General features: G+C 46.1%; 1 protein-coding gene across 1 annotated transcript in view; it reads left to right on the top strand.

Annotated features, from left to right (window-relative positions):
* CADPS (calcium dependent secretion activator) overlaps positions 1-12,048 on the top strand; it is a 246,120-nt gene that overhangs the window by 53,723 nt on the left and 180,349 nt on the right. Inside the window, exon 3 of the mRNA XM_067303622.1 lies at positions 915-1,247. Within this exon, the coding sequence (XP_067159723.1) occupies positions 915-1,247 (333 nt within the window). The remainder of the gene's footprint in view (positions 1-914; positions 1,248-12,048) is intronic.

The following is a 12,048-nucleotide window of genomic DNA, read 5'->3' as shown; positions in this document are numbered from 1 at the left end:
CCTCCCTCCTGCTGTCAGGGTCCTGCATCTCGCAGTCTGCTCTCTTTATGTGAAGCCTTCCTAGGCAGCCTCAAGCTGCATTGTACCATACCATGCTGCATCTGCTGGAATGGATTTGGCCCTTTCTGCCTGCGGTTGTATCATGTGCAGTGTGGCACATGAGTTGTCCGAGTTGTCTTGCCATTACACACATCAGTTTGTTAAAATCAGGCTATTTGTCCTTGTCTTTTCCCATGGCATTTTAACCATACTCTCCCAGTGCTAATTGCCCATGTTGGAAAGACCAGAGAATGGCGAAGATGACAATGACACCTGTTCTTAACTGAAGGTAATGTTAAATAAATTCAGGCTTGACGTGCAAATCCTGCCATTTTGTCACAGCAGGGCAATCTGCAAAGGTCTCCCATTTAGTAGCTTAAGGTAAGCCTGGTCCTGCACTGATGAGAGGTTTCCCAGGTCCTGGCTACAAGGGTAAATGCAATGCAATCCTATTGACTTGAGTAGGATGACTGGACTCCCTCTAACAAGGCAGAATTTGGCTAGGAGAATGTAGTTATGCAATAGCTTTCTTATTAAAACGTTTGCTAGAGCAAAATATAATCCCGCTTTCCTAAAGGGTGTTTATGTGTCTGGTGAAGTGTGACCATAACATCATATGAAACCCTAATTACATCAAACTGTTTCCATTTTAGTGGACACAAAGCAGAAGCTTTACCTGATTTCATTACACTTCACAAAGTACAAATGAAACTGTTGTTAGTCTGGCAACATGTGGTGGTCACGTGGGAAGTCAGAAAGCATACAGGCAATGAGTTAGTGGTTTTCCCTTTAGGGAAAATGGGGTTTGCTGGTACTTCAGAAGCAAGGAGGATTTTTTTAAACTGACATCATTTGAAGTCACCCTTTCCTTGCAGGTATTTCTAAAAAGTGACCGCGTTGCTAGGATGGTGCAGAGCGGAGGGTGCTCAGCAAACGACTCCCGGGAAGTCTTCAAGAAGCACATTGAGAAGAGAGTGCGCAGCCTGCCAGAAATTGATGGCCTCAGCAAGGAGACAGTCCTGAGCTCTTGGATGGCAAAATTTGATGCTATTTACCGCGGTGAAGAGGATCCCCGCAAACAGCAGGCCAGGATGACGGCGAGCGCTGCCTCAGAGCTCATCCTCAGCAAGGAGCAGCTCTACGAGATGTTCCAGAACATTTTGGGGATCAAGAAATTTGAGCATCAGCTTCTGTACAATGCTTGTCAGGTAAGAGCCTTCTCCCAGGCTGGGTGGAAATGGAAGGGGTTTATTCAAGGAAATGGTTGTCAGTGAAAACGTCACTGTTACAAAATGGGAACTTTGGTCTAATCAGACTGTTTTTGAGAGAACTTCCATGAGGAAAGGCATTCTTGACTCATGCTGGGATTTCTGTGCTGCCAGTTACATCTTGGCGATCCAGGTGGGCCTCTTTCTCTTGCGTGTGTTTGTTTTCTCTTGGTTGGTTGCTTAGGGGTTTTTTGCAGCTATTTCAGATGGTTATTAGAAGGTTTTCTGTCTTGAAATCTCAAAGGATTGCTGAGAAGGGAAAATCTTATTCCCCCAGCTGTGTGTGTGGATGAGCAGGTCTTTGATGGGGCCTAAGTGTCAGCTCCCACTGAGCTAGCCAGATTCTTTGCCAGGAATACTCACACAACATGAGGTTTAGGCAAGAGTAAAGCTTTATTTAATCATAGCTATAATTTGATTATACTAGTATGCAAATCTAAGGTGCCACTTAAGAATGTTCTTCCATATGTTACTGGTCTCTATATAGTCACCATCATGACTGACATGAGGCACCTCTAACCACTGGGAAGGAATTCGTGGATTAAGGCCAGCTCAGATCCATCACTCTCTTTGAACATTTTGAGGTGACTTTTGCTCTCTAAATATCCAAATGTTGGACTGAGCCACGCATACACCTCCCAGTTGGTCCATTAATTGGCCAGGAATTGTAAAGCTAGTACTTTCCTGGAACAATTTGTTGTGATAAAGCACTTTGAAGGCTGCTGATGCACACACACAGTTAGTTTATCCAACAGACAAGGAGGGGGCTCTCCAGCTCCCCAGTGTTACTGTAATAAACTGGTTTTGTGGCCTTGCACGTAACTACTGATGTTCAAGAGAAGAGCACATCTCCCTCCTTCAGCTGCCCTTGGCGTGTGAGATGTCACTGAGTGGTCACACTAAGCGAGCTATTTTGCTGCGATTTGCTTGCCTTTACGCTGTCGCATCACCAGTCTAACTGACAGAAGTACTTTATTGCAGCCTGTGGTAACCTTATTAGTATGTGAAGCTCAGATGCCCTGCGGGTGGATGTCTTACACAAACTTGCTTCCTGAGGTTGTATGGAGTATCCTTAAGTACGGAGAGCCTCTGTGACCCCCGAATGCACTTGGTGACACAGAGGGTTGTTAAGCAACAGCTGGATCTCCCTCCCTGCGTGCCTGCAGACCCCGGAGGAGGCCACATCTCTCTCCTGGTGCAGCAAGGCCCCGCGCTGGTGAGCAGAGGCGAGTGAAAGCGGGAGCAGGGGGGAGCAGCAGAGCAGCCTGTGGGTGAGGAGGGTGGTACGCCCGCAGACCGCATCTCCGCTCCCATGGCTCCTTGCTCCTCAGTGGAGAGAAGATTGGCCCAAATCTCCACAGCCTTGGGACTGCTCCAGTTCTACAAAGAGTTCCCAGAGAAATCAAAACCTTTCCCTTTCCTCTCTCTTCCACAGCCTCACTATAAGCTTTGGCAAATTCCTCCCTTCATAGTTCCCCAGTGCCTTCCACGAGGCCCCAGTAAGAACCATTTTTCTAGGGGTACTGAACTGGGACTCTGTTCTGGGTTCTTGCATTTGCAGCAGCTCTTGCTGAGGAGTGTCACCGGCTGTCCAGGCTGCCAGTGACCCAAATTACGGCCCCCTGCTATTGGATATAAATATTGCAGACAGGATAAAGGATGTCAGAGTTGTAGAGAAGGGGAAGATAACCCTGTGGAAAGCTTTCTGAGGGGGAGCAGACCTTGATCTCTTCCTCTTAAGTTAGGGGTTCAACTTCTCATTGCAATTAATACATTCAAGACTAATTCTGTCATTCTTCTGTCCAGGCATTTCCAATGCATTTCAAGAGATAGAAATGATAGAAAATCGTTTTGAGTCTGGTTTTCCCCTGTAAACAGCTTAATTGTCTTGTTGTTGTTGTTCTTCATCTCAGTCCTTTATGTGAGAGGCAGGAGAGGATAATAAATGTCCCTGAGTAAGAGGTCTTTGTGGCAAAGGCAGTAGCAAGGTCTGCATCAGTCCTCATAAATTCCGTTTTCAAAGCAGATTTCTTGCCTCTGTCCTCTGATGGAGGACTTCTTTAAAAATAAAACCATAATATTTTCAGTGGTGAGTTGAGAGCTGAGTCAGTTTTGCAGTTTTGCAGTTTTTTTTTTTTTTTTTTTTTTAACTTAGACCCACTCAAGCACTCTGTCTGTCATCCTGCCTTGACCTGTGCTCAGCTAATGAAGTAGACCGGTTTGTGTGAGTGTCTGTGATCCTGCCCTCTTGCTTTCTGGTTCCCAGTGCTGCAGGAAGCTGTCTAATCATCGTTGCACAGCTTTGTAGATGATGTCCATGTGTGAGAGCCCTTCTGGTTGACACAGTGAACCCAGTGGCAATTTGCAGGGTCTGCTCTCTGCAAATTGCCATGTTGCATCAAGCAACCCATTTCCTGTAGTAGATCCTAGTTTTACTCTGGAAATGAAGGATTTAGTTCGGTCTTCTGTAATGCTCAGAGGCAGCAAACCTGTAATTTAAGTTTTTAGAGAATGACATGATCCCTGCTGGAAGTGAGTATTAGCATGGGAGTTACTCTGTTGTTTTTAATACCTGGCTAGTGAGGATTAGATGTGCAGAAGGGAAAGGACTTTACGTAAGGCACGGCTCAGAAGGCTGCAAGGCCGCACCATTAGCCTTCGCCAGAAACAGTTCTGCTGTCTGGTGTTTTCCTGAAGCACAGCAAGTACAGTTAAATGCCATTGCCCCCGGACGGAGCCTGAATGTGGGGTGAGAGTTTCCATGTGGGGGATGGAGGCCAGAGCATGTTGCTTGATGTCCCCTCCTCCTCATCGTTCTCCATTGTACTCCATAGGAAAGGCAGCTCAGAGCTGGTGTCAGAGGGGTTCGGTAGAGGGTGGGAGCCTCCACTAGCGCCTAGATTTTCTTGCACGGCTGGGATCTTACCCACACTTTACCCTGCTCTCCACACGGACCTAGCTGAACCTCTGCATGCTCCTCCATCCCAGACTGTACTTTGCAGTGAGGAAAGGTCCTTCAAAACCTTAAACCGAGTCTTTTTAAAGCTCAGACGTGCTGGCACAATTGTACCGACTGAGAAGAACTGGGTTGTTTGCCTCTGACCAGGCAGAGATGAGCGCAGGAGCAGTGAGGACTCGGGGAAACTACAGGCTTTGCCGTGGGGACCCTCAGTTCAAAGCCAGCTGTGTTATCACAGTCGTGTTATCAGCGCTGACTATGCCCATTAGAGCAACCCCCTTGTTTCTTAAAATGCTTTTGTTTGCTTAGCTTGTATGGGGAGCTCCCAGCATAGGTCAAAGCTGCCAGCCGCTCGCCTGGAGTGTTTTCTGCAGCAGAGCTGCAGGCGAGAGTGGAAGATGACAGGCAGCGAGCAGTGATTCGGCAGCCTGCCCCTTCGCCCCCGGGAAAGCATCCTCCCGACTTGTCACCGTGAGGGGCTGGCATCAGCCCTGAAGCAGGAAACTTGCTCTTTCCTTCCCACAATTTAGTAGCAAATTATTTTCTACTAAAACTCCAAAAGCTCTTGTTGACACCGGGCAGATTTCAAAGCCTCAGCAGCATCTGGGTTTGCTCTGGAGTGGAGACGTGAGTCCTGGGCGCTGCCCTTTGTGGCTGGGAAGCTCTTCCAGGCGTGTTATAGCCCTGGGGTTGTGCTGAGCTCCTCTGCACTGGTGGTGTCTCCAAGTTGTGAGGTCGGACGCCAATTAGACAGCCAGAGGCACCTGCCTACTTTAGAGCACGGAAAACAGAGGCATCCAGAGAGAGAAAAATGGAGTATACAGCATTGCAGAACGAGAGGTCCCGGGAGCAGTCAGAGCGTGGAGGAATGGGTCGATGTTTTGTATGTATGTGCTTGTTATGGTGAGGAAGGACCAGGAAACACTTGTGTGTTATGTCTCTTCCTGCTTCTCTCCCCCTCCCTTTAAATCTTCATAAATTTTCATCCGCCTCATTTGACTTTCTCCATTTGACAAGCAATCTTGGTAACCACCTCTGCCAGTCTGTCAACCTGCCCTGCAAGTCAGCGGTGAGCTCCCTTTCCCAGTGGGTTTCAAAACACCTCTCTGCCTGCATTTACAGCAGCACTTGCAGCACAAAGCACTCCCTTGGAGCTTCATGGCACTAGCCCCATAACATCTAAAAATGGTAATTTATTTCCATCGTGTTGTTTTGTTTCAGTCCAGATTACCTTTCAGTCGGAGTTAGTCTAAAGACGCATTGACTCTGGCTGAATAAAACTGTTAGGGTAATGAGTTAAATTACTATAGTCTGACTCTTGGCTCATCAGGACAGAGTTAATTGGAAGTACAATTTAAATCCTTTTCATAATAACTTGATTGAAGCTTCTGTTGCCTGTTTCCTAAGAAAAAATATTTCATATATTGTTTGGGAATAAGCTTTAAGTAAAGGGAAAACATTCTGTCTGGCATTTTCCTGGATATGCTGAAATTTAACATTCACAGAAACACCATGCAGGCTCAAGTTGTGTATGTGTGGGTGATTAATACGTTTGCATGCCTCCCTTGGGTGGTGTATGGGTAGCTGCCCTAAGAGCCCATCGTGGACCCTGGTTGGAGCCTGTGATGGTATCCATTGTAGGCTTTGCTCTCAAACTGAGCAAACTTTACAGATTAATCTGGAAGTAATGATGATGATTCCAGCACTGGTTAATGCACTGTGAGCTATACCTATTTTTGACCTACGCTTGTCTGATGTGTATGGGAGGAATTAGGAAATGGTGCATTTCTGCTGACAGGCTGTCCAAATGCTACTACTCTTTCAGGCCTGACAGTACAGTGCTGCTAGTGCAGTTCATCAGTCAATCACCTGTGCTCAGAAAAGCAAAGCAGCTCGGTCTCCCATATTGCCTCGCTCGTCGGGGAGCTGGTGCAAAGGGCCTGCAGTCACAACTGCTCGCTGTTGGGTTTGAGGCCGCTCAGCGAGACCTTGGCTCTCCCTGCCCTGTTACCCCAATGGCGAAGGCTGGCCTGGTTTTAAGTTGAGGCATTCGTGGTGGTGGTTTGCTTTCAGCAAGCCCACAGCATGGGAAAGGCACGGATGCCTTTGGCTCTTTGCAAGAGGAAGTCAGGCTGCCAGACAGGAGCTTAACTACGGAAAGAGTCAGCTCCAATGTGTAAAAGCCAACAACTTGGTTCTTCAGGTGTGGCTCTTCCCTGGCCAGGTCCATCTGTTAAACCCAAGTTCATGACAGGGGAGTGGGGTGAGAGTTTGCTGAAAGACTGTGTGACCCAAGATGCAGAAACCGGTTCCTCTTTGTCCTGTCATGGGCAGGCATGGGAATTGGTTTCAGTTCTGCTGTCTGCTAGCATGGAAGGTGGTAGATGCTCTGCCTAGTTCAAGAGGGTCTCTGAAGCTCTTCTCTGCCCTGTTGATCCGCCTTACAGGGCAAAGCAATGCAGCTTCCAGTGGTGGTGAGGTTTCGAGGGAGGCTGTGGTCGAGCTGCCTTCTCCTGGCGTGTGCGTAGGACTCCTGCTCACAGTGACAGTGCCCATAGCAGTTAAATGCTAAGTGATCCCTGCCTGTTTCTGCTGCGTGGAATGAAAGTCTGTGCCCAGAGGCTGTGTTGGGAGGCAAGGAGCAAGAAGACTTTGCTTAGTTATTGTTCTCGCAAGGAAATAGCAGGAATGGTGCTGAGAGCCCCAAACAGTTGCTTGAACTTCTCTGGAAGAAGGTGCTTTTCTCTTGTGCAGCCTGCTGTCACATTGTACTCAATTATACCACTGGGGTTGTATTTTCATACACTTTGGAAATAAAATATTATTTGTTTAGGAGAAGGATGATTTCTAAAGGGATTTTTTTTTTAATACAACATCCTCAGGTCGCATGAGATAAATGTATTAATGTGATAGAAGTGATGTAGCAGGATCTGAGCCAGCAACAGAGCAAAAGGGATTGATGTGATTGGAAAGGCTTTTAGGAAACAAAGATGTGAAATGGTGTTGTAGCAGAACAACTGTGAAGATAACAGCGTTGTTAAGCAAGGCCTCTGACAGAACATTTTGAAAAATACACAGACTTAGGTTTTTTGCATAATACACGTTATGTGGCTTGGTGTTTCTGCTCTGGTAGAGTCAGCGTAGGAATTGAATATCTCCAGTTGTAATAGTGAGCCCCTCTGTTGTGCAAGGGGTGTTCGTACTCTACTGGGGAGGAAGACACATGTTTGAGTCTTGGGTTTCTGGTCCAGAACCCATTGATGAGACTTGGGTTTAGCTCTTCTGCTTCAAAATTAGCCTGCGACTGTGGAAGAGTCACACAGGAGCAATTTCTTAGGTGCTGGGCAATGCCAAACTTGGGCCTTTGCTGCAGTCAGCTTCTCCTTGGGGGCTGGCCCTTCATTTCCCACTGACTTTCACGATAGCTAAATTGCAACAACATCTCTGAAAATCAGACTGCGCTGTTCTCCCTGTCTTGTTTTTCCCCATTTGTAGGGCAGGGATTTACTTTCCTCTCTCATACTGGGTTTGAAAGTGAATTTTAGGCATACTGAGAAGAGAAAACTATAGTACAGCGCTTGTTCAGTTAATCCAGTTGCAGTAGCTGATGTCCAACAAATCTATGATAAGCTGCACACTTCCATCCTCCTGCTTCAGAGGAAGCGCTGTACTCTCAGGCTGTCACTGCAGAGCTCGGACTCTGGCCAAAGTCTTCGTTTTGTGTATCAACATTGTCTAAATTCTCAGGCTTCAAAATCAGACTGTTTTTTCTCTTCTGGGCCTTAAGTGTCCCCTATATAGTGGCATTCCCATTAAAGGTGAAAAATGGCTGTGCTAAACTTCCAGTTCCATCCAATTCCTGTAGATGTTTGATTTAAAAACAAATAGCTAGATTTGTTTGTCAAACCTGCTGAGTAATATGTAGAGGAACATGGTTGAAGGTCGTGTTCCTTGAATGCATAGTCCTGGTCATCGTGGTAACAGCTAAAAAACGTCAGAGAGGAGTGCACATACATGTATGTAGTACATCACAGACCACGTCTCACCCCTTTCTAGTGGCTGGTACACTTAAGGCGGTGAAAACCACGGATTGCCATAAGTAGAATTGTTTCTTAAGTCTTGGGGAACATGTGATTTTTAGCTAGGAAGCATTTCAACTTAAACCTTACTGACCAGAGCTGGCTTAAAATTGGAATTCACTGTTTTGACATTTATTTTTGCAGCTGAGTTAGGGTACTGTGTCCGAAGGCTGACATTTCCCGCAAAGCAGAAAGTTCCCCTGCCAAAAAAGACGGTTTCAGAAATGTTAGCAGAAAAAATATTTAGAAGTTCTATCCTGAATCAAATGTTTGGTTTTTAGCTCAATTCAATATTAAAAATGATTCTCTGAGGTGGTAACTTGCCTTCTGTCCCTCTTTCATCTCTGCAAGCCAGGTGGTTTCCTGAACTTCGTTGCCTGATTCACCATGGTGTGTTTTACTCCGGTGAGCCATAATGCGTTGCAGAGATGCTGCAGTGGTACTTGGAAGATGTAGACCAGTTTAGGGCAGAAACAAGTAAGGAGAGAAGCTCCCATGCAGCACTGTAACAGCTCAGACAGCTAGATGAAAGTTAAGCTGACCTCAAACCAAAAATTAGGTTTGTATGTATATCCTCCCAAAACAAAGTATTTAATTTTTTTTTTTTTTTTTTTCCTGGTCAAAAATTCCCAGCCAAGCTTTGCAATGAGAATTGCAGGGTCATTACACACCCCATGGAGTTACCTGTCTATATGCATCTCTGTGTATCGCTGATTCAGAGATATGGATATTGAGTATCAGAGATTCTCCTCTGCTTCCTAATTACAATTTTTGAAGAACACAAAGTAATTCCTTTTTATTGTAACTTCATCGTGAAGCTCAAAGCCTCTGAAGTGGCCATCTGCAGTTCTGGACCTTTAAACACTAATGCTGCCTTTAAGGACCCCCTCTGAAAGGGAATGGGGTTTGCTTCAATCCTGGAGCCAGGGCAAGGCAGACGCAGCAGCAGCAGCCGCCCGGTGCTCACTGCAAGCACTACGCCGGCCTCTGAGGGCTCCTCTCGCCCAGACAGTCCCACCTGGATACCAGGACACCACGGATAAACAGCAGCTTCAGCCAGCACCGCTATCCCCCTCGCACCTCCCAGAGCGCTGGCCAGACCCCATTGCTTTTTTTTTCCCCCCTTTCACTTCTTCAAAATGCCTTTTGGTTCCTCCTCCTATTTCTGCACTCAGAATGCTATCTTCCACTTAAAACAAAGCCACCGCCAATAAAAATGGGTTAAGGTGATTTTAAGATGATCAAAATCCTCCAAATCCATAAAGCATCATACTCTGCTTTCAGTAATTCAGTATTTATTTCCATGGAAACAGAAATGGCAGCCTGGAGCCTTCTGCAGGGTTGTAATTACTCTTGTAGCATTCAGTGGCAGGCGCAGCATGCCTGTTAGTGCTCGAGGATCTTCTAAAGACTGTAGTGATTTAACGCTGGAAGTGAAATTGAAAAAGGAAAAAGCTTTGTCAAGTGAATGAAATTTCCCCTTCATAATAATAACATGTAGATACACACAGTCGTTTGGGCAGAGGGGGAATTGGCTTTCCTCCTCAGCTAAGGATGTGGTATTTTGAAGAATTGCATTTGCATGGGTGAGTGGGAGGAAGGAGAGGCTGAGAAGAAGGGGCAAGGGCAGAGACCAGATGAGCGTCTCAAGCGTGATTTATGGCTCAACCCGCAGCTCCAGGTTTCCCTGTTCTGGAGAGCAGGTCGCACATTTGTTTGCAGAGGTTGCCCAGGGAAGCACAGAGCAATCCTCCGATTGCTCCTGTTGGTCCCGTGTGTTGTAGAGATGGTGCCCCTGTGCAATGTGGTGTTTAGCATCCTTATAAAAAACCTCAGAGGGGAGCAGGCAAGGTGGCGGAGAGGAGACGTCTGCATGTGCCGTGAAGGCAAACGAGCCCTGTGCTCTGGAAGATGAGCTTTGGTCTTCTCCAGCATCAAACACAGGTTGGCAGGGAGGCCTGGGAAGAGCACAGCAGGTTCGAGAGGGATGGGGCTGGAGTAGGGGCGACTAAGTGACACCACTAGAATAGTGGTGCGCCACGTGGCCTCTGCGTTTTGGGGAGTAAAATGCAGTAACTGCTCTTCCTCAGAGTTGAATCGCTCCACTAAGCTTTCAGCACTGGGTGTCTGATTTGTACAGAACATGTATGGATGTATGTGTGCGTTCATTAGCTGTAGGATCAGCTTATGTTCTGTGCTGTTATGGACTTACAGAGCAATCTTGGCCCCTGTAATTAAATTTAAAGCAAATTAGCTCTTCTATTAAACAAAATAAATCTGATGTAGCCTAATGCTATATTCTCTAGCTATGGCTGATCAATCGTTCCTGCAAAGAGCAGGCAAATGCTGCTGAGCAGATGGTCTTGGCTGAGGCATGGTCAATTAAACTAATTAAAGATGCTTTCATTTAATCAGAGAGTGTTTTAACCCTGTTAGCTGCCAGTTGGGGATGTATGTTTTCATGCACTAGGAACTTAGAGTTCTGGCCCTACTGTGGACATCTTCTGATTTTACAGACCCTTTACAGAAACCAGACTGGAGTATGCATCCAAAGAGCAGAGAAATTATGATGTCATGCAACAACAGTGAAGGCTTGCAGAGAAAAACTAACTTGCTTTCTTCTAACACTAAACAAGTATGTTTGTTAAACTGAAAAAGTCTTCTGCACTAAATCCTTCCCACGCTAACTCCTGCCAGCCTCCTCTCCAGGTTTAGGGGAGTGCGTGCTTCTCCACAGCCTAGCCAATTGTGACTTGCTCCACCAAAACATCAGCAGTCAGTAGTGACTTGTTATGGTGTATTATTTATGGGATGGGGGGGAAAGTTTCAGCATCAGACAGGTCCTGGACTGAAGTGGCCTCTGTGCTCTCTGCTATCACGCAGAATGCTTTGGCTGCTGGGAACCCTTCTGCCACAGGGTTCTGGAGATGGATTTAATTCCCGATTTGCAGCAGAAACCCACAGGGACTCCTCTGAGCCAAAGCTCTTTGTTTTGGTTCGTTTAATAGAGCACTTGATAGTAATTGTCACAACTGAGCATCCTTGCCTTTCCCTCACTCTTTTGATCTGCTGAGCTTCTCCCACTGCCCTGTCATTGTAAGGAGTTACACCATATATAATACGCCAACAAGGTGAGTGAGACCAAGAGTTTTTTAGCCTAATGGAAAAAGCATACAAAATTCTCTCAAGATGCAGCACTTCAGTATATGTAGAAGAGAGCAACAAGAAGGAGACTCGGAAGTAGCATGTCCAGGCTGTTCGTCAGCAGCATCGGGGTTGGAGCACCCCAGAACAGCGGTGCGTTTGCAGCAGTACATACAAGTTAAATTAGACACAGCTGTGCTTTGTTCAGAGGGCCATGTGGGCAACTACATGCATCAGACCAGACCTGTCCTGCTCCAGCAATATTGATCCATGCAGGTACATTAGGGCAAAAGTCAGGATGATTTTCAAAATGTTCATCTTCTGTGAAATCGTTTTTTTTTTTTTCTGTTTAGTGGGGGGGGGGGAGTTGTGATGCAGTATCATCTAAATACTTCTGGTTGTCTCTGTGGATTAATTAATTTCCACCATTTAAGGTTTAAATTACCATCAAGATATCTCTTCATTTTTATTTTTGTTTCAGTTGGCCCATGAATACTTTTCATCATCTGCATTCATGCTGCAAAGGAATGCATAAAAATAACTATGCTTACCTTATAAA

This window comes from Apteryx mantelli, chromosome 12 (assembly GCF_036417845.1).
Source record: "Apteryx mantelli isolate bAptMan1 chromosome 12, bAptMan1.hap1, whole genome shotgun sequence".
Classification (NCBI taxonomy): domain Eukaryota; kingdom Metazoa; phylum Chordata; class Aves; order Apterygiformes; family Apterygidae; genus Apteryx; species Apteryx mantelli.
The sequence above is the reverse complement of the archived record's forward strand: the minus strand, read 5'-3'. Positions and strand labels throughout refer to the sequence as shown.